Here is a 27,802-nt window from a genome sequence, read left to right as displayed (position 1 = left end):
TGAGCTAGTTAATAGGTATGCCCTCGTTGTCATCTGTTGTGATTTTATTTTGAAAGGATGCTTCCTGTTATGCTGCAGAGTGCACGCGAGAGTTCAATAATAAAAACTAAGTGTTGTTCCGGTGAAAAGCCGATGCCCCACGTGTGATTATTCCTCCGTCTAGACAATATAAGTATCTTCAATATTCATGCAGATTCCGCTGGAAGACCCGTCTCTACTAACAGCTTTATCATGAAAATGAGAAAATGAAAAACTCCAAATTGTGTCATGGAATAAATTGTTAAAATTGCTCAGTTAAGGAGCTGTTTCCATCATGTGCTCTGGTTTAGTCGCTGTCCTGGTCTGTTTTCAGAGGCAGTCCACTGAAAACAAGAACCCACAGTCTGATAAACCGTAGTGCAGTCTAACACACACACACACACACACACACACACACACACACACACACGAAAATGCTTTGAGATATAGTTATGTGCACAACTGCAGTTTTTTATGAACTGCAGCAATGAAACAATGAACCAGAAATCCCACAAGGATAACACTGTAAAAGGCTGTGTTCATGTGTGTTTTATTTTTATGTTTAACTGGAGTTAACCTACATTTGAATCTGCTCTGGGATTTCCCATAGTTAACAGAGAGGGTGCATGGACACAAACACAGACATGCAAAAGTGTGTATGTAAATATTTTTCCCTAAAGTGCATTTTAATGCATTTCTCTAAATTCAGTACAGTGGATGATCAGCATCACTTCCACATGGCTGGGGTGGTTATGATAAAAGTTACTCTAGCATTTGAACTCATAAACTCTAGGGGCTTTCTTGTTGTAATATTGAATTCTCACGCATGCATTCTTACATGGGCTCTTTTCCATTCAATTTTATTTATACACCGCCAGATCACAACAACAGTCGCCTCAAGGCATTTAATATTGTAAGGTAGTGTCATGATATGCAATGGCAGATCGTGTGGAAAAAAGAGGAGGACCCAAAAGTCATAGTCTGTCTGTTTGTCTCCCTTGGGAGAAATTTGCTTTGGAGAGAGGGTTTAGACCACACAGACCCATTGCACTCCTCCTCACCACCACAAAATAATAAATACATACATGGATTAATAAAAACATTATTTAGAATGAGCAAAAAACAAAAAAACACAATAGAACCTAACACATGCATCTGTAACCACAAGATAAAAAAACACCAAGATAACTAATTAGACAGTTTAGTTCTTTAATGATTTTATTTTTCTGGACCTGTTCATCTCGTACTCTGTGTTCATTGATAATCTTAACCGGGAGTATACTTCACTTAGAAGGAAAAACTACGACTAACTAAACTACATAATCTTTTTGATTTTGAATTCTGGATTTAACAGGAAGCCAAAACAGGAGAAATCTGCTCTCTCTTTCTAGTCCCTGTCAGGACTCTTGCTGCAGCATTTTGGATCAGCTGAAGACTTTTCAGGGAGCTTTTAGGACTTCCTGATAATAATGAATTACAGTCGTCCAGCCTGGAAGTAATAAATGCATGAACTAGTTTTTTAGCGTCACTGAGACGGTACATTTCAAATTTTAGAGACTGTTTAAATGGAAGAGCCTCTACTGAATAATGTCTAGACAAGTTTAGGACTGCAGCACATGTATGATGTGTTATATCACTAATATATTACTAGTCAGCATGGCTTAGATAATTAGGCAGAAAGCTCAAGCAATGCGAAAATGTCGGGATACAATGACCAGGTCAGGTGTTTGTTTTTTTTTATTCCTGAAACCTAATGTTAAGCAAATAGCATTTTAAAATCGGATGATATCACTTCAGTGCTGACAGTTCAGATGATTAGAGTTGTCACTAGTCTACATTTTAAAGGTTTTGTGCTGTAGTTCCCTGATGCTGTCCTTTAAGCAAGAGAGCAATATGACAGCTGAAGCACGATAATGTTTGTAGTAAATAAGACAGTGAAATAAGACAAAGAAGAAGTTGTAAGTATCATTGTGGTTGAATGAATGAGAACAGAAGACTGAGAGGCCTGATTGAAAAAAATTAAATGAGGTCAGTTTGAGTTAAGCAGAGGAGGCTGATGTGCTGTGTAAGCCCAGCTAATCACCTCCTCTCTTTGTACTTCCTCCCATAGCCAAACTTTCCCATTAGCCTTCTCTGTGTTCTCTTTTGAGCTACTGAGGTTACACATGACATCAATGATATAATATTTATTTCAGAAAGAAAAAAGCCCATTGTTCCTTCAGTGGGCTGGTTTCAGTCATTATAAGAGTGGGGAAACCTGCAGTCAGCTGAGACTGAAGAAGTCACTTGGATGAGTGACGAAACGTTTCTCCCACTGAAAACGCTGCGTCCAGATGAACAGAATCAACTTTTGGAAATGAACATGGATGTCCATGAACTAACTATGGAGCTGACTGCTTTTGCTCTTCAACACATTTATAGCTGACAAAGTAATTCATAGACAACAATTGCAAAGATTAGGAACTTCAGGCATTTGCATTCTTAACATCAAACTATTCACTTTAAGGAACAGTCCTAAAAAGTTTTAAAAAAAAAGTGCATTTGCATTCAAGTGTGATAATTGGATGACAAGTTCTTTTAAAACAATGCAAACACCTTCATGAAGGATGGAAGGTTGAGTTTGTAAAGATACAGTGGTGTAAAAAAGTGTTTGCCCCCTTCCTTGTATGTTTCTCACACTTAAATTTGTTTGATGATCTGAAACAGTTACGTATTAGACTAAGATGACACAAGTACATGGACACCAGCCACTCCCACCCGAGGAGTTGGTAAGGGTGCAAGGAAAAGCTGGGTCATGGCTGCCCTTATCCTGGAAGCTGGGACTGGCACAGGTGACGACTGGGTGCCCGTTGTCCCCACCTGAGGAACAGGTACAAGTGCGAGTCCCTGTTCCCGATCCCAGACCAGTTGAGTCCCAGCCACCCTCACTCGAGGCACTGGTACGGTTGCAGGGTAGATTATATCTCCGAGAGATATAATCTCTCCAGCGTGTCCTGGGTCTGCCCGGGGCCTCCTCCTGGTGGGACATGCCCAGAACACCTCACCCAGGAGGTGCCCAGGAGGCATCCTTGTCAGATGCCCAAACCACCTCAATTCAATTTCAATTCAATTTTATTTATATAGCGCCAAATCACAACAACAGTCACCTCAAGGCGCTTTATATTGTACAGTAGATCGTACAATAATAGATACAGAGAAAAACCCAACAATCATATGACCCGCTATGAGCAAGCACTTTGGCGACAGTGGGAAGGAAAAATCTCAGCTGTCTCCTTTCAATGTGAAGGAAAATTGGCTCTACTCTGAGCCGTTCCCAGATGGCTGAACTTCTCACTCTATCTCTAAGGGAGACCCAGCCACCCTTAAGAGGAAGCCCATTTCTGCTGCTTGTATCTGCAATCTGATTCTTTTGGTCACTAGTGTGAGTGGAGTAACATACACAAACCCCCACACGAAAACTGAGTAAAATAACAGGTTTTATTACAAACTTTAAATGGAAAACCAACAGGGCTGTTTAACAGACCACTGGGCAAAATACATAAAGAAAAAAACAGTCAAGAGTAAAAGCTAAGGGTTAACAAAGGCAAGCCAGCATCACAAAATTCTAATGAAACTAAGTTCAGCTGTATACCAGGCAATGTTCCCTCTAATTTTTCATGTGTCTGAGCGAACGTAGACGTATGCACTGTGGTCACACCAGCATCGAATCCATCCAAGTTACATGGTTTAATAAAATAATCAAATTGGAGCATTTACATTTATGTTAGACTACTTTTAATTAACTGCTTTAGCCCACGTACAGTGAAAATTAAAAAGAAGACCTCAAATCATGACCTGTGTAGTATGTTAACACTATTGGAAGTAAAAATAACTTGAACTCCAATTTTGAAAATACAACTTCCTTTTTTTTTTTTTTTTTTTTTTTTTTTTTTTTTTTATAAAGCTCTGACTGGTATAATGAGTATGAGTCTGTGGTCTGGGAAAGAGTCCTGTAACTCAGTAAATAAATAGTAAATAATGACCAATGTTGGGCAATTAATTATATAGTCACTTCTTTAAAAAACGTTATGCAAACAAAGTTTTTTGCAGCTGTTTACCTAAAAACTGCAGCCAAGGCATTTTTAAAATAAACATTTCAAACTATTTACTGAACAATCAGCTGTTCTGCATCAAATTTGATGCCACACAAATTATTTGTGCCGCTCCAAAAAAAAAAAAATTCTGTCCACCATGAGATAAAGGAGAACAACAGCCTGATACCTGCAGGCCTGACAACAGGAGATGTATCACTACTGTAACACCTGTAACACTCAGCAGTCGCCTCATTGTTCTGACACACAACAAAACTATTGACTACACTACACACTAACTACACACTAACTACACAAGATTTGCGTTAAATGTCGCAAATCTCCCACATCCCAAACACCGCCGTCACTCCTAAAACTTCCTCCCTTCCTAAACAACTACATGCCATGTTGCCATATCATTTTTTGATTGGTCGACATTGTACATTTTTCGACCAATAGGAAAGGCTGGGGGTTTTTTGGTTTTGTTTTTGCTCACAGGCGGAGCTTTTGAGCATTTTCCTCATAAAACACAGTTTTTACCACTTCTTCCCGCAGTAAATATAAACAACTATAGTATTCAGGAAAAAAACAAACATTTTTATCATAACGCTGGTTTTACGTGGTCTATCAACACAATTTAAAAACTGGTATAAAGTCCACAGTTTTTCCGTCAATTGTTCCGTCTGTCCTGCTCACATCTCCAATGGTTGTACACGTTGTCATTAACGTGGCTTCACTCCTCATCAGCCGCTTTGCTAGCTAAAACAGTGTCGGCACATAAGGATGTTGTCATAGCCTGTCAACGACGTTGATTAGCAGCATTTATACGAGTGTGAATGGCATCATTGGCTAGACTATGGGATAAGGTGGCATCGTTCTAATCCCATACAGGAGCAGCCAGTCACTTACTGACTAACACTGCAAAACAGAATTGTTAAAGTATTCATTTTAATTTCAATTCGGGTGAGTTTTTTGGGGTTTCTTTGTGCGCAACGCAGATTTTCTCTGCGCAGAGACCATGCCAGCAGTGCACAATTGGTATCAGCTTAGAGGGAACATTGATACCAGGTTTAACAGACAAAGTGCAACACAGCGAACAGGTTTGACAAACAAAGTTGAAACGCGAGGCAGACGAGGACACTGCATGTTCACTTCTGAGCAGCAGTCCCCGTAGTGTGAAGGATCTTCAGCCTTTTATACCCACAGGTGCACACAAACAGCCAGTCATTTTCTCTTGGAGTGTCATGGGATCTCCAGGCAGCCAATCGTCCGCGTGGTCTGGCACACTTCATTCTGCATAAAAGAGGGCTGGCATGGGTCTCCCAGAAACCAATCACCCACGAGTCATAGCACACTTGGATTTGCATGAAAAAAAAAAGGCAGTCTCACTCCCTCCAAGGCCCAGGGCCATAACACTAGCCACAGCTTGTGACCATAGGTGAGGGTAGGGACGTAGATCAACCAAGATACTTAAACTCTTCCACTTGGAGCAGGAACTCGTCCCTGACCCCGAGTGGGCAATCCCCCCTATTCCGAGAGCCATGGCTTCATTCCCTCCGCTTCACAATCGGTTACAAAACTGTTCCAGTGCGAGCTTGAGGCCATCACCCGATGAAGCCAACAGAAACACATCATCTGTGAAAAGCAGAGAAAAGATTCTAAGGTCGCCCAAGTGAAAGCCTTTCACCACTTGGCTGTGCCTACAAATTCTGTCCATAAAAATTACGAACAGAATCGGGGACAAAGGGCAGCCCTGGCAGAGCCCATCACCCACCAGGAACAAGTCCGACTTATTGCCGGCTATGCGGATCAAGCTCTTGCAACGGTTGTATAACAAGTGAATGGCCCGTAGCAATGGGCCAAACACCCCATACTCCTGGAGCACCCCCACAGGACACTCCAAGGGACACAGTCAAAGTCCACAAACACATGTAGACTAACACACTAGGCAAACTCCCATGCACCCTCAAGTATCCCTGAGATGATAAAGAGCTGGTCCAGTGTTCCATGACCAGGACGAAAACCGCATTGTTCCTCCTGTACCTGAGGCCAACGGATGGACTCTCCTTTCCAGGATCCTGGCATAGACTTTCCCAGGGAGGCTCAGGAGTGTGATTTCCCTATAGTTGGAACACACCCTCCGGTCCCCTTTCTTAAAGATGGGAATCACCAAGAGGTACCTCCCGTGATCTCCACGCAACATTGTAGAGGCGTGTCAACCAGGACAGCCCTACAACATTCAGAGCCTTCAGGGCGGACCTCATCCACCGTAGAGGTCTGCCATCAAGGAGTTGTTTAACTCCCTCAGTGACCTCGCCCCAGCGGGTCATCTTCTTCATTCCCAGACTTTGCTTCCTCCACGGATGACTTGCCAGTGGAATTAAGGAGGCCCTCAAAGTATTCCTTCCACTGCCCAACAATTTTCTCAGTCAAAGTCAGCAGTCCACCACCTCCACTATACACTATGCAGGTAGCGCACTTTCCCCTCCTGAGTCGCCTGACGGTTTGCCAGAATCTCTTCGAGGCGGTCCGAAATTCTTTTTCCATGGCCTCTCCAAACATCTCCACCACCCAAGTTTTTGCTTCAGCCACTGGCCGCACCTGTCGGTACCTAGAAGCTGCCTCCAAAGTCCCACAGGGTAACCAAGCCCGATAGGACTCCTTCTTCAGCTCACTTCTGGTGTTCACCATTTGGTTCGGGGGTTGCCACCATGACAGGCATCAACCATCTTGTGGCAATGCAGATGCTGAACATGGTCCATTCAGACTCAATGTCCCTAGCCTCCCTCGAAATGCTGTTGAAGCTCTGCCGCAGGTGTGCGCTGAAGATCTTGCGGACCTGCGGCCCCTGCTAGGCGTTCCCTGCACACCCTCACTGTACTTTTAGGCGCGCCAGGTGTGTCCAGCATCCTCCCCCGCCACCTGATCCAACTCACCACCAGGTCATGATCAATTGACAGCTCAGCCCCTCTCTTTACCCAAGTGTCCAAAACATATGGTCTCAGGTCTGGTGATACGATTACAAAATCAATCATCGACCTGTGGCCTAGAGTGTCCTAGTGCCACATGCACTTATATTCAAACATGGTGTTCGTTATGGTCAAACTGTGGTTTGCACAGAAGTCCAATAACAAAACACAGCTCAGGTTCAGATCCCGGATGCCGTTCCTCCCAATCACGCCCCTCCAGGTCTCGCTGTTGTTGCCCACATGAGCACTGAAGTTTCCCAGTAGGACAACAGAGTCCTCAGGCGGAGCACCCTCCAGTACCCTACCCAGGGACTCGAAGAAGGCTGGGTACTCTGAACTGCCACTAAGCGCAGACGACAGTCAGGATCCGTTCACCAACCCGGAGGTGTGTTGCCTCAGGCTCCTTCCTCACCAGAGAGGTGACATTCCATGTCCCAATTGCCAGTCTCTGTGGCTGGGGATCAGTCCGCCAGGACCACAATGCACCTGACCCCTACGTTGCCTCCTGTGGGTGGTGGGCCTGCAGAAAGATGGGCCCATGTCCCTTTTTCGGGCTGTGCCTGGCCGGGCCCCATGGACTAAGGCCCCCCCCACCAGATGTTCACCCTCGGGCACCCTCCCCGGGCTGGCTCCAGAGCGGGCTCTGGTAACCCTTTCCCGGGCAGGGTAAACTTTTCCCTCGATCGTCTTCTCATAGGGGTCTTCTGAATCGCTCTTTGTCTGGTCCCTCACCCGGGATCAATTTGCCATGGGAGACCCTACCAGGGGGCAAAAAGGCCCAAGATAACATAACAATAAGAACCTGGGATCCTTGGGACGATCCTTGGGACAATCTTTGGGACGATCCTTGGGATGATAAGGTACCGATTAGCTACCTCATCGTGGGGGATAAGGTCCCATTGTCTCTTGTCTCTAAGGGGACTAAGAACTCAGTCTCTGTTTTTATAGACTTGTTACTCAATCTCATGCCTAACAAGGTCATAACAATCACCTTGAAAATTATCTAGTCCTGAGATGCAATAATCTCACTGGTTTCATTATCAGACTCAAAAATAAACTTAGAAAGTTGTAAAAACAAAAATTCATGAAATTATAATCACACTCAGAAACACAGTCACAATAAACATCCTGTTCAAAAACAAAAAAATCTGTCCAACACTGTCCAGCTCAGAAGTTAAACATTTCTGAGAAATTCTGTTTGACGTGAACATGCAAGAGTCACACGCTGTACAGGTTGAATAGCAGTGGTGTTCACCTTAGGGTGTCCGTCAGAACCACAGGAATAAGGTTATTTCTTCTTTACTGTAATTTTTTAACACAACAGATAATGTTGTGTTAATGCAAGTAATGCAACCACAGGCTTACAGGTGTGTCATACAAAAACTTGTAGGTGTGGGAGTGGGTGTGTGTGTGGGCTGTAAACAAAACATATACAGGAATTTAATTCTAAACATTAAAACTAAAACTTACATTTACGTTAATTAATGTACGGGCATTTTCGTTACGCGGGCATTTTGCAGGGCAGAAATATTGCCGTTAAGTGCCTTCGTAACTTGAATTTTTCATTAAATGGGGTCTTCGTATCATTTTTTTGTTATTTTATTTTATCATTTTTGTGCACAACTTTCCTAGTCTACTCACCAAACCAAACGGTGCCTTATATATTTTGTAAATACACCCAATACATTGCAGAACACCAAACTCATTTTAGCTTACAGCTTAGGAGTGTGTAACATAACAGCTAGCCTTAGCAGCATGAACTAGCCACATAGTGAACAGATTAATAAACACTCCACTTCTACACAAGCTGATTCCCTAAATGACAAAAGGTTCAAGACTGTCCTTTCCAGGCAGGAATTAATGTGTACTCATAGTAAGTGACGCATACAACTTAAACCATGCCTAGACGTCCACTGTCGAGTCAGTTTGCAAGGTGCCTCTTGCTACGTGTTAGCTTACCCTCCATGCTCTGGATCATGTGCCCAATAGCTAGTGATGGCACATTTGAAGCTGCTTCAGAAACACTATGTCGAGGCTTGGTTTGTCTGAACAGAGTCACGTGACCAGTGACGTCCAAATTTTCATTCGGCATGTCACTGCTTCAGTACCTGATTTAATGGTTTATAAGGAAGTAAATGTATAAGGAAGTTTATAAGGAAGTGAATCATTGGCAGGATTTGTGCAACACACACACACATAATACATGTTAAAAGCACCATATCAGCCTGATATCAGACAGAACTGTGACATGATATCAAACATGAGTTGTAAATAATTCAGCTCTATAAAGTGGGCAATTATAATGAAGCAGTTTATTTTAAGTTGTAGATTTAAGCTGCTCTTCATATTTTTGGCCATCAGATGTCCCCAAAAAGTACTGTGTTGAAAGCTTTATGTAATGAACCGTTTTTCAATACAAGCTTCAATGCTTCAGAAAGCTTCATTTGGCCATCACTACCAATACTGCAACTGCGCTCTCTTGAAAAACCTGAAGTAGGAAAACTAAATGTATAACAACTGAAACGTGGAGTATGTAGAAGAACCATGGAAACAGAGCTACGTTAACAGATGTTAACAGACAAGCTGACGAAGAACAAATGACAGCTCACACCATAAATACACACAAGGGTGACAAGGAAAGAGGGAACACACGGAGAACAGAGCTGGGGTGAATAAACATAATGACCCAGGCGGAAGCAAAACTGAACACACTGAACACAGGACAAAATACTGTCAAAGTAAAACAGGAAACCCTGAGACATAGACCTAAGACATGTGGGTTTGACAGGGATGAGTGAGCAAGAGAGAGGGACACAGAGAGATACAAACGTGGATACAAGACACAGAGGGGCGAGAGACACACGTGTGACATGACAGACTATTACACTCAACCCATGGGCGAGAGAGAGAGAGACATGACGGGCTGGGGAGAACATACATGAACGCACAACACAGAAAGGGGAGACATGGAATGAAACATGGGAACGGGAGGTTTTAGGACTTCTTGATAACAATGAATTTCAAGCCCAGTCCAGCCTAGAAGAAATAAATGCATGAACTAGTTTTTCAGCGTCACTCTGAGACAGGATGTTTCATATTTTAGAGATATTACCCATTACCCATTTCCAGTACCAGAGATAGGATTTTGTTTAGGGTATCCTTTAATTTGATTGCATTGCATTGTATTGATTGCATTGTATACTACTGTAGATTTTAATACCTCGCAAAACACCAGATCTGTCAATACAACATTCACTATATATATTTTGAAGTGCAGAGGAGAAATAAATATCCACGTATTTTATCCCCTACTAGCCCTAATCTACATTTTCTTTTTTATATGCAACGTTGTTTGTTGTATTCCTAAACATGTAGAAGAAAGAAATCCAGATTATCCGAAGTCATGGATCAACCAAAAGAACTGGCTTCTAACAGCAAGAGGGTAAAGATAAGAAATAAGAGAGATAACTCTTTATTGTCATTGCACAGTCACACCTAGTACAATAGTGCAACGAAATTGGAAAACTGTCCTACGTTGGCACTACGTACAACACAAGTGACTTAATAAATAAAAAGAAATAAAATGAATGAGTGTATGACGGTACTAGCTTAATAAATAAAAAGAACAAGTGCATGAATAGAAAGAATGAGAGTATGCTTCTAAAAACAAACATCAGTGAACGTTTAGCATTCTGCTGATACATTGAAAACCATCTGATGAATTGCCCTGACCCCATCTAAAAGCAACCCGAAAAATCTGTGCTGAAATACGCTATATCCAAACAGAAGTGGAAGAGCGGAGACAGGCTCATTGCTCTGAAAAGCTGACCCAATAAAGTCAGGGAAGAGGAGGGAGGCTTTTCTTTCTGTAAATTTACATGTTCCATGTTTGTAGTGATCAAACAAATAAGACTACACATACAAGTAGCAGAAACTAATTTCTTCTGCTTCTTGTATCTGGATTCAACCTTAGAAAGAGAATCAGGAGCTTGGTCATTTGGGAGGGGCTCAATCTTCAATGAAACCTGCAGCTTCAGAATCTGTGAGGTGTTGGCTTTCAGCACCCAATGGTGTGTCCATGTACATGCCATCAGGTAAATGGGGGGATCCGTGCTTTGTGTGTACTTCTTTGTGTGGAATCCGTTTATCTGCCCTCATTTACTGTTTTAGCTGTTTGGCGACTAAAATCCAGAAATCGATTTTTTAAACCCAGCCCTACTAGAGACTGTGCTGGCCATTCTATGTTTTCAAGCTTACCATCTTGTTCTTTTTTCCTGAGGTTGTTCTGGCATAGCTTGGACTTGTGTTTTGGGTCATTATCTTGGTGTAAGTTGAACCCCTGACCAACTGGTGCACACCAGAGGATACTGTATGGTGTTGCAGAATGCTGTGGTAGCTGTTTTGGTTCAGGGTGCCTCTCACTCTGTACAAGTCACCAACACTGGATCCAGTAAAACAGCCCCACACCATAACACTTCTTCCTCCATGTTTGACAGTTGATGCCATACAGTGTGAAACCTTCCTTTCGCCTACTCGACGGTGTACAAAGATCCTGCATGATGAACCAAAGATTTTAAACTTTGATTCATCAGTCCATAATACCTTCTTCCAGTCTTCAGTAGTCCAATAGCAGTGTTTCATGGCCCTGCCAAGCCTCTTTGTCTTATTCTGACATCTTACCAATGGCTTTCTTGCTGGAACTTGTTTTGTCAAACCTGCAGCTTGAAATTCCAAGTCAAGCTTTAACATGCAACAAGAAGAAAGAGGAGTGAGACAAAACATTTTGTCAAAACAGCCTGTTTCAGTTTAAGCGTTGTTTTCAATAAATTGCATGCTCAAAAAATCTTTTGTCTCACTCCCATTTCTTCTTGTTGCATATTGAAGCTCTACGTGGAACCTTTTTAAGATCCAACCATGCAAAATATGATTTTTTGCCATTTTTCTAGTGGTCTTAAACTTTTGATCGGGACTGTATGATGGTCTGTCTTTCTTCCATTGTTAATTACCTTTTTTATGCCATTTTTGCAGTGTAATACTGCTTTACTGATGCTTACGGGGGTATGGTATCTATGTTTTTTCCAACACTGTTTTTATGCAGAAAGAGGAGGTTGTAAGTAATCTGGAAAAGTCGCTTTGTCTATCACTACGGCTGTCTTTCTCTTTGGCCTTTCCAAGCTTTGCCATGATCCTATCTTTCAGGTCAGTTCCTCTCGCACTCAACGATCATTCTTCCATTGCACTTGGGGCTTGGTACCCAATCTTGGGTGGGGACGATGGTGACGAGTCCCCCCTGACCTGCAGTCCTGGCTCACCATAGCATATGTGCTGTACCTCGTCAATCTCTAGTGAGAGCAGTTCTTTTTTCTGAGTGTTGGAACACTGAGCTACTACTTCAATCTGGATGCTGGGTATCGAAGATTCCATTGGTCCCTTATCCTAGTCATGTAACCCCTTCCACTGGGGTTACTTGCGTAGTAGCATTCCAGCAGCACCCTATATTCATCTCTTGCCCACGCATGCCTTCCTGTTCTAGTAGCCCACTTCTCAGCCCATTTCGAGGTTAGCCAGGCGGCTAATTCTAATGACTGCCTGACAACTGAGGTCAGTGATGTCATCAGAGAGGGACCGGCGATCAGCATTGCAGAGCATGACGTTCAAGCAGCGCTCATGAGAGTGAGCACAAGGAAAGCGGCGGGGCCAGACGGCATCACTGTCTGCTGCGGTGCTGTGCTAACCAGCTAGCAGGTGTGTTCACTTTGATTGTCAACGAGTACCTGGCTAAGTCTGTGGTCCCCACATGCTTCAAGAGATCTACTATCATCCCTGTCCCCAAGAACAACAAGCCCTCATGCCTGAATGACTACCGGCCAGTTGCACTGACCTCGGTGGTTATGAAGGTGTTCGAGAGGCTGTTGAAGAAAACCCAGACACCACAGATCCCTTCCAGTTCGCCTACTGACCCAACAGATCCATGGAGGACACCATCGCCCACGTCCTGCACACCACCCTCAGCCACGTGGACAAGAAACAGGGTAACTATGTGAGAATGCTGTTTGTTGATTACAGCTCAACACAATAGTGCCCGGTAGACTGTTCACAAAGCTGAGGGATCTAGGACTCAACAGCTGTCTGTGTGCATGGGTGTTGGACTTTCTCACTGGCAGAACTCAGGTGGTGAGGGTGGGTAGGTGCATCTCCAACAGCATCACCATCAGCACGGGAGCGCCACAGGGGTGTGTCCTCTCGCCAATGCTCTATTCCCTCTACACTTCAGACTGTGTGGCCACCCACGACTCCAAAACCATTGTGAAATTTGCTGACGACACATTGGTGTTGGGTGCCATCTCCAACAACAATGAGGCGGCCTACATGGATGAAGTGAAGAATCTGGCATCGTGGTGCCAGGACAACCACCTCCAGCTGAACGTCAGCGAGACCAAGGAGCTGGTGGTGGACTTCAGAAGTAGTCAGCACAGAGACTACAAGCCGATTGTAATTAATGGAGCTCCAGTGGAGAGTGTGCAGTCCTTCAAGTATCTCAGTGTCCACATCTCAGATCTGACATGGTCTGCCCACATTCAGGTCCAGACAAAAGAGGCTAGGCAGCGCCTGTACCACCTACGACAACTGAGGAAGTTCAGAGTCTCTCCAGTTATCCTCAGGACTTTCTATACAGGCGCTGTGGAGAGCATCCTCACACAGAACATCACATCCTGGTATGGAAATAGCTGTGTCAAGGATACAGATTTTGAAGGACCCGTCCCATCCCAGCAACGAACTGTTCCAGCTTCTGAAATCAGGCAGAAGGTTCGACACCATCCGAACAAGAACAGAGAGGCTCAAGAGGAGTTTTTATCCTCAGGCCATTCGTGTGTTCAATCAGCCCCCCCATCATCCTTAAGTGACTGAGACAGGACTCATTACCACATTCTCATATCATCCTGAATCCTTCTGACCTCGCTATAGCACAAGACACTTTAACACCCTCCTCACGCAATGTACACAAGCTGTAAATTTCCAGATTGTTTTATTTTGTTCTATTTATATTTATATAATGTACATAGCTTACCCACTTGCAGCACATAATGTCCTCCTTATATATACTCGTGTTGGTTCCTCAACACGTGACGTGGACCTTGTTAATCTGGGCAACGTCCAAGCGAGTATGGTTTCATTTTTCTGTCTCTCACTCATGTCCAAGGTAGGTTTGGTGAGCATGGAAGATCTGGCCTAGGGACCCTTACTGGATGCAGACGCTAGCTGGGAGTTGAACCCACGACCCACCCAAAAGGCTTGTAGTCTTACCACTGCGCTATCTATCAGTATTTTGTTTTTTGTTCTTTTTTGTTTTTACACCTAAGTAACATGGATAAAAGGAAGATAGGTACGAATTATACTGGACCAAACAGCTGTGAACCAGTCCATCTTTTACAGTAAAAAAGTTCCAGGGTCTTTTTGGCTTCAGGCTTGGAACATTGGTTTGTACTTATGTTTACAAGTCACCGAAATTGTGGCTTTCCTGTTGTGTTTAGAGTATTGCTGCTGATAATCATGTGGCTACCGGCGAAAATAATGCAGAAAATCGGTACGGTAAGCCAATTTCTGTCTTAGCGCATTTGCGCAGCTATGTGTTTTTGTGGTTGTGGCTCATTCACTGAACTTTGGTCAGAGCATGGTGAAACTTGGTGTTTGGAGTCAGTAATAGCTCTGCATGATAACTAGCCTTTCTTTAGCCGGTTACATGAAGTTTGAAGAATTTCTTGTTTGGTTTTGTTTGTTTAGCGGACTTGTGCGCATTTACGCAACTGCTCGTTTAATCATGGCTTGTTTTCGTTGTGTTTGGTGGTTGTAGAAATAGTTTATATGAGATTTTGGCTGAGATTCAGAGGTCTCTGTGGATACCACACGTGGGACTTAAATTTCTCACCCCACATTATAACCGATTAAACTTGATCTCCTCCTTTTTGCCCCTGGTACCGGGGCGTGGGGCTTAAGTGGCTAACAGAGCCAACTGGATCCCCTAAAGTGAGGTCAAAAGTTCAAATTTTCTTTATTTTTTTCCCTGAATGCTTGCAGCAAAGTTGTAAGTCTTAAGGCAGAGAATTAAGTACACAAATAGTAGGCTAGTGTTGTTTTCTGAGCCCAAGACCAATATATCCAGACCCACAGGTCATCATCTATGTGTATTATGTCCTTCATTAGCCAGTTCTTTGACTTAGTGTTGCAGAATTCCCTCCTTTTGATCCAAGGATCAAATATTATTGTTAAATATTATTTTTGCACAATTTCTATGTGCTTTATATATCCAGGTTAAATTCTTACTGAGATTAAAGATGTATTTTTCAAGATCGACCACAGATTTCTAAGAGCAAATATTGTCCACTGTAGTGAAGTGCAGAAGATAGTGATAAGGGTTTCATTTCAATTCAGTGACCATGAGAACTTTTACCATGTGAACATGTAGTTGAAGATTTGACATTTTGGAGGATTTTAAATTTTTTTAAATTGTAAATAAAATGTCTTCACAGTTAAACTTGTTCCTTTAAATTGGCTGCATTTTCCATCCAATCTACCAGTCTCCAACGGGAAATGTTAAGGTTATTTTGTCAGTAACATACAAGGATGTATAAAAGGACTACATTCCTTATAGTACCTATAAACTACAAGGCATAATCTCAAGATTTTGCCTTCAGTTAATGACTGATCAACATGAAGAACTAACCAGAGAAAGGCAACAACTTAACTTGGTCATACTTTAAGCTTTTCCAATAATTTCAAAGAGAACACAGACTGAGGACAATCGTATTGCTATAATCCTGACCACTGTTATTAAAGTTGCTATTTTAAGGTTGTTGCTCATGCTCACAGCACTCCAGCTGAGACCAGTATATTGGTGCTGTTAAAATTTATTCTGACATAAACCTGATTAGCATGCTGTGGACTAACAGTATGAAGCATCTGAGACTATCTGAAAAAAATATGTCAATAGAGTTGCCAATTTAACCAAGGCAAATTTCTGACATTTTGAAACTATTCCAAATTAAATGAAATCAAAAACAGATTAAATCAATGAATGAACCACACAAAATGAAATGAAGGCGTTTTTAACTCTATTCTTGGCAGTGATTGTTTCCATGCTTGACACTATTGCAACGCAACAAAGCAGCTGTTACAAATAGTTGAAATGACAAAAGGTTTTGATGAGTGACAGGGTGGGAGTCATAGAAAATTTCAAGGTTTTACGAGGCTTCATCTGGTCATCAAAAAACCCAAAGGGCACACAGCAAGAGGGAGAACACAACAAAAAGCAATAAAAAACGAAGAAAATTTATACACACACAGGATAATCAGGGAATAGGCAACAGGCACGAACACAGCTGAAACTATCACAGATAATGAAACTGGGGAAAATGGAACTAAACCCAAAGCACACAGGACAAGAGATATAAGACAGGAAATAACTAACATTGAAATCGAGATTAAGACACACATGCTTGACACAAACAGACGTCAAGACTCAGTGAGAAGACAAATTAGAAGGAACCGAATGAAAATACAAAAGAAATAAACAAACCTATCAACTAAACCAAGAACAGAACAAATGGCACAGAACACATGGATCACAAGCAGAACATAAACAGAAGCCTACGATTAGAGCAAGAGCAAATGCCAACAACTGAGCAACATGTTATTGTGTGTGTATATGGATAATAGCAAACAGTGAAATACATTTCTTGCACACCTCAATGAATTTTTTTCACTCAAATTTAACTTTTTGCTCAAAATAATTCTCCAGTCCGAATGATATTCCGATGTCTGGGACATGCTGGTAGTGTGGATCAGTGAATCAATGTCTCAATCACTCTTGGCATACAGCTTGATGTCATCCATGTACAGGAGGTGGCTGAAAACTGCTCCATTGCGTAGTCAGTATCCATAGTCAGTCTTATTAATGACGTCACTGAGAGGGTTCAGGCTTATGCAGAACAGCAGTGGAGACAGAGCATCTCCTTGGTCGATCCCGCACTTAATGGTGACTTGTGCTATGGACTTGATGTTAGTTTCAAGTGTTGTACGCCACATCCCCATTGTATTCCTGATGAAGGCTCTTAGGGTCCTGTTGATCTTGTACAGTTCTAGGCATTCCAGGATCCAGGTGTGGGGCATTGAGTCATAGGCCTTCCTGTAGTCAATCCAGGCAGTGGCAGTGGTTGGCCGCTATGATGCCTGACAGGAGCTTCCATGCAGTCCTGAGGCAGGTTATTGGGCAGTTTTTGGATTGGACCAGTCCCTTCTGGGGATCCTTGGGGAACAGGACTGTCTGGCCTTCAGTCAGACATTCTGGGTGTCTCTTGTTGATTAAAAGCTGGTTCTTTTGTGCTGTCAGATGCTCATGGAGTGCAGTCAGCTTCTTTTACCAGCAGGTGTGAATCAGGGCCTGGTGCTGTCCAACTCTTCAAACTGGAGACCCTTTCTTGGATGTCTGCCACTGTGATAATTTCTGTTTAGGGAGGTTGCTGTGGTGTACTCTAGTCTCCTTCTCCATGGAGGGTACTGCTCCTTGTGGCGGTTTATCTTGTAGCCAAGCATCTCACTGATCACTGCTGCCGTGGTATAGATCAGCTGATTGGTTTTGGTGATGGTCACAGTAGGGATTGTCCATAGTGCTGCATTCACACATGGTGATGATATCCCCCCCCATCCTACCTCCCCCTTGCCATAGTATTTGTTTTGTACCTTGTTGATCTCCAGCTGTGATAGCAGTCCCTTCTTCTGAATTTTGGAACACTGAGCTAGTAGTTGTTTCGTCGTCAGACATGATACTGTGTATCAAAGATTCCACAGGTCCCCTGTCCTCTTCATGTGACCCTTTCCGCTGGTGTTACTTGTGTAGTGACATTCCGACAGTGCCCTGATTTTATCTCTTGCCCACCTATGCCTTCTTGTTCCAGTAGTCACAGTTAGAGCAGGGCGATATGACCAAAAATATTTGTCACGATATACATTTGAAAATTTGCGATAATGATATAACTGATGATATAATTGACACTAGACAAAATACTTTACAACTCCACAACTTTATTAGTGCAAAAAAAAAACAACATCAATGTATTTTCACTTAAGGGAAGAGCAGCTTATTTCTTCTGCACAACACTTTTGTACCAGGTCATCCTTTCTCCTCTCTCTCTGGATGTAACATCTTCTGAGATGACGTCAGAAGATATCACGACTTATCATCCTCTTTCTTTCTGACTTTTCTACATACACAATTTAAAACAAACTTTAAAATGACTGTATAACATCTTCTTTTCCATGTTATTCTTAGCATGACTTTTCAGTAATTCCATCACATTTGAACTTTCAGTCACATGTGTATATCCTTCTGTTTTATTCAGTTTATGCAATCTTACTTCAGTTGCATGTATCATTACCTTATTTTCACATGAACATGAGAAAACACTCAGGTAACACACCAAAAGGTCTCTAAAGATGGGCACCGCCCTGAACTCTTATATACGACCTGACCAAACTCAGACAAAGGAAATTCCACAGCACATCACGTAGCTCTATACCTCCCAGTTCAGCTCATCCTCAAACCCTTCCTCCAAAAGGGAAATTTACAACCACCCGTCACCTCCCTTACATGTGGCACCTGGATGTCTCTAACCTACATACAATGGCCCCACTGTGAAGGTGTAATCAGCACAAGGCCCACTTGTGATAACATCCTACATATCTATAACTTTGAGACAAAGTGATTTTACTATTACTAAAGTGATATTATTCAAACATGTGATCAATGCATAGAGTATGGAAATCTGCCACTACAACACACACCCACACACATACAGACACACATACCTAGCCTCCATGGTCAGACTATCAGTAAGAGTAAGAATCATTTTATACATGATATTTTCTTATTTGTTCTATTGGTTAAACTTGCAGCTGATTGTATTTTATCATTATATTTTTATTTCCAAGACCTATTCCACCAACTTACAAGTGTGAGATCTTATTGGGGTGGCTGTAGCTCAGGTGGTAGAGCAAGTCACCTACTAACCGGAAGTTGATTTGATCGTCTTCTACAGACAATCCAGTATGCATGCCAAATAGCCTTGGGCATGATACTAACTCCAAGTTGCTCACTGATGCATCCATTGGAGTATGAATCCATGCAAATGTTAGATAGAAAGCACTTGCATAGAAAAAAAGAGGCAAGTTGTGTAAAGCCCTTCGATTGCTCAAATAGAGTAGAAAATTCCTATATAAGAACCAGTCCATTTACCATCTACTGTGATGGAAGAGTCTGATAATTCTGGCTAAAATATACTAAGGCAATATTTTCTCAGTTATAACTAGAATAGGTATAACACAGTATGAAATGGTGTTCTATGTTCTAAAACCTAGTTTCAGTAGCTGGGGATTAGACTGTTGTGCCCCCACCCTAACTGCTCCCCTAGTGTGTGTCAAGCATAAATATCTACCACTGCATGTTTTTAAGGAAACGTTGTTCTTACATAAACTAACTTAAGATGACTGGTCATTTAATTATCCCTTGTGATTACATAATTATTGGTCAATTACATATTTTGGAGGCCTATTCACAATGCATATCTCCCTGCACACTATTTATATTTAATTTAAAACTAAACTGATAGCTCTAGATCAGTACCCTTGCAAAACTGTCACAAAAAGTTTTCATGAAAACTTTGTTGTGTTGTTTTGTCACCCAGCATTGAACCTGTGACATTAAATCCATTGTGTGGAACGTGTAATAAAGCAGAGGCTTATTTATACATCACTTAAACAAATCTGTTTCACACAGTTATAAGGACACATGTTCCTGTCCACAAGTCCACAACATGTCCTTAGGTTTTATATTCATCTACCCCAGCCACTTTCAGTTGGCTACACCGGCTTTGTTTTTTCATTTTTCTTTTAATTTTTACTTCAGAGTATATAGGATTATAGTTTTTCGTTGCATTATTGAACTTGCACCTTTCAGCATCATAAAAAATAGCTTTCACTTTTGTGAAAATGTGGCTTAATATTGTGTCATAGTTCTGATATATCCACATCCATTTTTAGAATTAAATAAATAAAAGATGTCCTTAAAGATGATGTAGGTTTTCTGGTATCGAAAATGTGATCAGTTATCTTCTGTGGGTATTGTATCTGGGTACAAATGTAAAAATACAACTTTGGTTGTAGGCATAGTTACCTCAAATCTTGTCATTCTGGTGCAGTATTTGTATATCAAACTAATTTATAACATATCCTGTCTCCTCATCTTCCCGTTTTCTCTTCTTCTTTCTTGTTCCTTTAGTTTCATCTTGCATCACCACTTACAAGAAAACTCCTCCTCCAGTGCCACCCAGAACTTCAACCTGCTCCACAGCCTCCAAGCCATACATCTCCATTACAGCCCAGAGCAGCACAGAGTCTGCACAGGTACTGCACAAAGAATTAGTCCATCATGTTAATCTGCTCTTTGTGTGGTTACATCCTTATGTGTACCATGTAGGTGTCATTCATAGCAACATAAAGGAAGCATACGTACTTTCATTGTTTCCTAAGTAATAGTGCTTGCATTCACACTAGGTCTTGTGCAGTTTCGTCCATAATTTGGAATTTAGTAAAAAACAGAAAAAACCTGCATTAACTGTTTTTATACGCAGTCCATCATTTTCAACACAATTTAAAACATAGGAATTAATTTTAATATTTGGATGAAAGTCCTTTCAGGTCATTGACTCCCTGAAGTCTAGATCCCATGGATATCATCATGTGCTGTATTTTTTTCCTTGAGATGCTCTGCCAGACCTTTGTGCAGTGACCTTCAGTTGTTGCTTGTTGTGGGTCTCGTCTGCCTTCAGTTTTGTCCTCTTTGGTTGAGATCAGATGACTGATTTGTCACTGTAGAATATTCTATTTCTTTGCTTTGAGGGTCATTATTAATTTTCACTGTGAAAAATCACCCAATCCGTTTTGTACAATTAGTCTAAATTTGACTATACCCCTGCTCAGCAGTCACATAATTCATCAATATACACTATTTATTCAGTTCCACTGGCAGACATACATCTTCATGTCATAACATTGCCTGGTTGACAGATGATGTTATCTTCTTTAGCTTATGACTTGAGGCGACTGTTGCTGTGAATTGACCCAGTAGAAATAGAACTGAATCAATGAGTTGTTCATGAGTTTCATCTGTCTAAAGATTTTATTTTTACAGAACTGCACTTTTAGATGTTTTCTGGTTAATCTGGTCATCCTGGTTACAGAGTTGGACAGTGCATTACCTGTTCCAGCAGACCATCTGACATCCCTGATTTAGACATTCCTAAACTTTGTGGTATCTCTCTGATAGGTTTATTTTGTTTTTTCAGCCTAGTGATGGCCTCCTTTATGTGCATGAACCTCATGTTGAGAGTTCCTGCACATAAATGATTGCTATTGAGTGCAATCATTTCCAGATCTCTTATCTTCTGAATTGGTTATAAACCAATGAGGGAGTAGGTCTCACTTGAACATGCTTGTCCAATTATTTTCGGGTATCTGAAAATAGGGGAATGTAGTTTCTAATCTGTTAATACAATACTTTTGGTAAATCCCCAGAGTTAAAGCTAAGGGTCTTGTTTAAAATTCACTGTGGTGATGCACAGAAGCAAAAATACTAAGAACCTGCCCCAATAACAGGTAAATAATTTGATGATCGATGAACTTCATGTAATGAAGGAGGCCCTGCAGTCCAATCCCCAACAATCAAGGCTGGCTATTGGTACATGGAATGTCACCTCACTGGTGGGAAAGGAGCATGTGCTAGTGCATGAGGTTGAGCGATACCAGCTAGATATAGTCAGGTTTAGCTTAACACATGGCTTGGGCTCTGAAACTAGTTTCCTGGACAGGGGCTGGACTCTGTTCCAGACTGGACTTGGCCTTTGTGGGTACATTGGGATGCTCTTGGGAGTATCCCCTCTGATGGTGACTCCCTTGTGCTACTGGGACACTTCAACGCTCACATGGGCAACAACAGCGAGATGTGGAGTGGTGTGATTGAGAGAACTAATCTGAATCTTGGTGGTGTTTTATTACTGGTCTTCTGTGCAGTTTGTCCACAATGAAGACCATGTTCGAACATAAGGATGTCCATAAGTGCATGTGGCACCAGGATTGGGGTGGGTATAAAAAATGGATTTTCCTGGTTCAAATCGATTTTAGTTTGAATGAAGCGATTTCAATTCATTAAATCCTGAATAATTTTTTAAATATAAATGTATTTTGCCAGAAACGCCAGAATCTCAGGCTAAAGCTTACAAAACTATTTCAACAACTGCCAAACAGCTAAAACAGCAAATGCGAGCAGGTAACGGATTCCACTAAAAAGATGTAAACACAGAGCACGGTCACCCCGTTCACCCAACGGCGTGTACACGGGCACGTCGGGTGCTAAAGGGCGACATCTCACAGATTTTGCAGGTTTTGTCACTCTCTGACCAAAATTCACTGGAGCAGCACAAAAGAATATAAAAACTGCGCTTTTTAAAAACTTTTGCCGTTTCGCTTCCACCACCAGCTTCTTGTACTTCAAGAACAGTTGACCATCTCAAATCTCTATTTTCTGCATTATTCGCCTGCTTATTAAGCACCAGTCTACTGTTGTGTATGGTGCTGTTGGCTGCTGGTTTTTTCCCCCAAAATGACCTCCAACAAGAATGCCTAATTTCTGCTGTTCAATACCGAAGAAATTTAAACTTTTACAAATTCTACCAAATTGCAAAATGCTTAGCTGTGTCTCTAATAAGACCTCTGTAACTTTACTCTGCTTCACTTCAGCAGCATCAGGTAATGTTCATCAGCTGATTCATGGTTTTATTCATGGATGGATGGATGAAGGTGTGTGATATAACTTGTCTTAAAATGACTGTGTATTCTAAAACTAACCAGGATGCCTACATGGAAGAAGAGGGACCTAGAGGTGACATGACCATCCAATCAGGGCTCAGTAACTCCACAGAAAGCATTGACAGCATGAAGGCCTTGACAGCTGCCATAGAGGCTGCTAATGCTCAGGTCAGTGCTTTAGTGCTTTAGTTTTTACTGTAAGCATCGTTGTAATAAACACCCACAAATATTTTCCAATTTCCGCTAGAATACACTGTATTTTTATTGTCTTACTGAATATTGTATTTACAGTGTTCTCAATATTCTTGCATAGGTCCACGGACCAGCCAGTCAGCATGTCAACAATAGCACCATGACAGTCAACACCACCATCCCCTCAATCCTGAGCAGGGGGCAAGTAGTTGAAGACCACCGGGATGATTATAGGAAAGATGCGTTCAGGAAGGGAAAATGTCTCTCCATAGGCATCCAGGTATACGTGAGATCACGGTCAACGAAATATTGAGCTTCAGTTACTTATAAATTATGTGGAGCTTGTTTATCTGTGTTTTCATTTCTGCTAAGAACCACATGTTACCCTGCTGGATAGAGAATATTTAACAAGCTTCACACAAAGTAGGGGTCTGTTTCACCTCTTTGTTACGATGACTATTACTATTTTTCTAAAAATTCTAGATCTGCTATTAATCTGTAATCTGTCATGGGTCTCCTTTACATAAAGAAATGCATATTCATTTTTATGAAGCTTTTTAGTTTTGCTCTTTTTGCCTCCTCTAGGTTGACGGACCAGAGGATGTTCCGGATCCAGAGGACCCCTCCAAGTTCACCTCTGTAGGTGTGCAAGTGGAAGATGACAGAGGGTGAGACTTTTTTTGTTGGATTTAGCCTAATGTATCTAAACACAATAACACAATAGCCCTATTTTCTACTTCTTTTGTCATTTATACATTTCTTTGAAGCTATTACTGGGAAGCACATTTCAAACAGTTGACTGTTTTAAATGTTCTCTTTTGTTTTCTCCTGCATGTTTTTTTCTGTGTGCTTTTCCTCTGAGAGTGCAAGCAAGGGAAGCAGTACTTACACAAGTTATTTCATTCATTCATCCTCTGTCTTTTGAGTCTGGAAGAATCCTTCATAATCCAGGTTTTCAGCATCCTAACATCCCATCTACTAGTGGACATGGGTTGTGTATTTGTAGCCATTTAATGTGCTAGTTTGATACCCCTTAAGACCATTTAAGCATGTGTTATCTGCTTCAGGGTCTCCAGGTTGGATGTGACCAAGATACAAACATTCAGCTGTATCTAAACAGTTTGGAAAAGCATAACTTTTTCTGTCATGATGGTGGAGAAAGACTGTTGATTTAGCAAAACTGACAGTGTCAAACTGTAAGCCAGCCCAGATTATGATGCATCTAATTTACAAGCAGCTACTTCATCCTTATTTTGCGCTACTTGCAACTTTTTTATTTCTTTTATTGGAGCACTGAACAGTTAAGCTCAGATGGCACTAATGCATTTAGAAAATCTTTTATAACCTCTGGTAGCATTCATTTTACACCTCTTCTCACAACTGACATCGTAGAGTCACAGGGAACCTCAAATCTCCAAACAAAAAAGTAGCAATTGTTAGATGGAAAAAGAATAGACTAGTGCAAATGTAAACTTACAACATTTTAAAGATGTGTATGTGAAGACGTATGTTCTCTGAAAGCAGAGGGCAGAAATTTTATTCTAGTATTTATTCTTTTTTCCCCCTCTGATGCTCAGGTATCGTCGGTTCCAGCGCTCCAATAGTGTGACAGCAGCTGTGCAGGTAAGTTTTGGTACCGACTGCACCCATACAAAATAATGCTTGCAGCTTCCTTGAGACACACTGGTTGCTTTGAGTTTAAAGCAGTGCTAAAGAAAAACCTGCACCAGAGCTGCAAGGTAAAAGAAATGCACTGGCTATATTTTAACAAAACACCCATATTTTTAAAAACATGAGAAATACTATACTGAACCAGAACATGGTCCAAGAGTTGGCAGTTTGCTTGAGATCAATGATGCCTCTTAGCTTATGAGATATTTACATTTAAAAAAGGCACATATGTCTTTTGTTTGTTTGTCACTATTTCTGTTATAATCAGAAAATATATATATTTACAGTTTAATTCGCATAGTATTCACTTGCAGCCAATTATGGAGCTTTATGAATGCTACATTTTTTGTGCTGGATTACCCACTCTGAGAGCCTTTTTTTATCTATTAGTATTCAAAGGATAACAGTCTTTTACTGAAGTCCTTGTAGTCGAGGAATACCCAAACAAAACCCTTTCTTTCGTTTCTTACTTTCTGGATACTCGCAGGATGGCGTTACCTTGCCCTCCAGAAACACTGTGAGGAATTTCGGAGTAATTTTTGAACAGTACATTTCCTTCAGTGCATATAATAAACACATATGTAGGACTGCTTTCTTGTATTTGTGCAATATTTGAAGGCGCTCAACCTTCAAACAATCAATCAATCACAGCTTGAAGATGAGCCTGGCAACAAAATGTAAAACAAGAATATAGGCACCGAACTCAAATGGTGATATCGTTCTTTAAAAGTTTATCCAAAATGCAGTTTTGTTTTTTTTTAAGATGAAATGTCATAAAATAATTAATTATTGAGGGTATCAGTGCTTTTTTCTGTTAGTTGACATGACAGACATTCGGTTGGTGCAGTTTTGGTATTGAAACTATGACATAGCACATGATGCTACACTGATTACTGATGCTCAAAGCTACTTAAGAACAAATGTTGAGCTTTAAAAAGATCAATTTTGGCTTGAGATTGCGGTGGTATTTGGTTGCAGTTTTAATCGAGTATAAATCGTCTTTTCATTTGAATATTTCTCAAAAGTAAAGTAAAAAAAAGCCAAAAAACTAATAAAAAAACCAAATTTGGGCCCACTCCGTTCTACTCATTAAACATATTACACTTGTAAAAAACATCATCTGTTTCTGAGAAAGTCGGGTTTGAACTATCAGTTGATTTTTTTTTATGGCCCCTTCACTTCATCTCTAAATGAGGGTGAACATCATTTAGCAACAAATGCAAACAGGTATAACAGACCTGCACTGCTCACAAATCCACTGATTTCTGTACTCATTATTCCATCCAGGCAGATCTGGACATGCCAGACCTACTAGACACACCTATAAACTCCCCGGACACTGACATGGAAATGCTGTCATCTCGTGCCATCCCTCGGCAATATTCCCGCGATGCCACCACTTCCACCGTCAGCATCCAGGGCTCAGGGAACCACTACCATGCCTGTGCCTCTGATGACTATGAGGATGTGGGCTTTGACCCATCCATCCTTCCCCCTCCAGACCCATGGATAGACAGTGTAACAGATGACCAACTTGATGTCAGTTTCAACAGTTCTGCTATACTGGAGGTATGTGGGAGAATATTCAGTGATACTATTTGGTTAACTTTAGTTTTACATTACATTTACAGTTGCACTCATAAGTTTTGCCTGTTTTCTAGATCAGGGGTCGGCAACCTTTCTGATGATGAGTGCATCTAAAATTTCCTCAGAAGTCAATGTGCCATATGATTGCATTAGCAATAGATGTAATAACGCTCTATATTAACAGTTACACAATATATAGTAAAACTTAGAATAGAATTATATTTGTTGGCAGATGTTGGCAGCTATCAGCGAATAGTTATCAGCTATTTTGAAAAAAGAAAAAGACTTTTTATGTTTTTTTATGTTTTTGGTCTCCTCACAACAATGATAAGAAAAACAAACTGGGCCAATATGGCATGTTTGTTAATACAGAGACACACATGTTAATGTGATCTCTGGTCTCCCACTCAGAGACACAGGTCTCCGAGTGTCCAGCATTCAGAGGCTACCCGAGGACTCATGTGGGAGAAAATCTGCTCACACAGACATGTAGAGCCAAACACTGTCAATAAGGCCTCTGCAATGTTCTGAAGACAGTTAAACTTGTCAGGTAGTGATGAAAATGCAGCTCCATGAACACGCACAGCTGTGGCTTCCAGCTGCTTTCATAGTTCTGCAAACTTTGACCCCCACAGAGTCGAGCTTTACAGTTCAATCAGCTGCATTTCGATGTCCTCTGTGTCCAACCAGGTAATGCGAGACAAATCCAGCTGCTCATTAAAGCTTTTTGATTTGATTAGAAAAGAAAACATTGGTCCATACACCTAATACACCTGTTGTGCCGAGGGCTGGACTGGGACAAAACATCGGCCCGGGGATTTTGACTAGAGACCGGCCCACCAGGTATTACTGTCACGGTCTGCCAGCCAGACCGTGGGGATGTGAGAAATGAGGACCCAAAATGCAGGACTTGACGCTAAAGGCAGTGCATTTATTTACAGGGGTGAGAATCCAAACAACAATAAATCCCCCGTGCGATCCCGACTCCCGTTCCGTGTCTTCTCCCTTATCCCGTGCTCTGTCTCCGTTCCCTGTGTACTGTCCGTGTGCTGCCTCCTGGTCGCCACAATTCCTCCTGAGGAAACACGCATACAAAAGGCAGCCGTGAGTACAAAATCTAACGGCAGACTTGCACTAACCTTGCACAATAACTGAGACTGACAGGAAGTCACTCAACGATCCAGCGTCGAGGAGCTCTCAGCCACACTGTTTTGAAGCTCCTCTGACGAGGCTTGATCGGCGCCAGGTGTGTGTGGATTCCTGGGTGGGACCGGTCAGCTGGCAGTGCCACACCCACCAGGCCTAAAAGTGCCTGCCACGACCGCACCCTCACATACACAAGCACACACCCCTAAACACCTGACAGTACACCAACACGGA

At 41.7% G+C, this 27,802-nt stretch overlaps 1 protein-coding gene across 3 annotated transcripts in view; it reads left to right on the top strand.

The window, feature by feature from the left end:
- Nucleotides 1-27,802, top strand: part of LOC102194642 (disks large-associated protein 1-like) — a 167,052-nt gene that overhangs the window by 124,231 nt on the left and 15,019 nt on the right. For all 3 annotated transcript variants that reach the window (XM_013911991.1, XM_013911989.1, XM_013911990.1), the window contains exons 6-11: nt 20,388-20,512; nt 23,015-23,140; nt 23,286-23,444; nt 23,750-23,832; nt 24,742-24,787; nt 26,123-26,404. In XM_013911991.1, the coding sequence (XP_013767445.1) occupies nt 20,388-20,512; nt 23,015-23,140; nt 23,286-23,444; nt 23,750-23,832; nt 24,742-24,787; nt 26,123-26,404 (821 nt within the window). The remainder of the gene's footprint in view (nt 1-20,387; nt 20,513-23,014; nt 23,141-23,285; nt 23,445-23,749; nt 23,833-24,741; nt 24,788-26,122; nt 26,405-27,802) is intronic.

This window comes from Pundamilia nyererei, unplaced genomic scaffold (genome assembly GCF_000239375.1).
Source record: "Pundamilia nyererei isolate P.nyererei 1_Seehausen unplaced genomic scaffold, PunNye1.0 scaffold00077, whole genome shotgun sequence".
Lineage (NCBI taxonomy): Eukaryota > Metazoa > Chordata > Actinopteri > Cichliformes > Cichlidae > Pundamilia > Pundamilia nyererei.
Note: the sequence above shows the minus strand (reverse complement) of the source record. Positions and strands in the feature narration are given on the sequence as shown.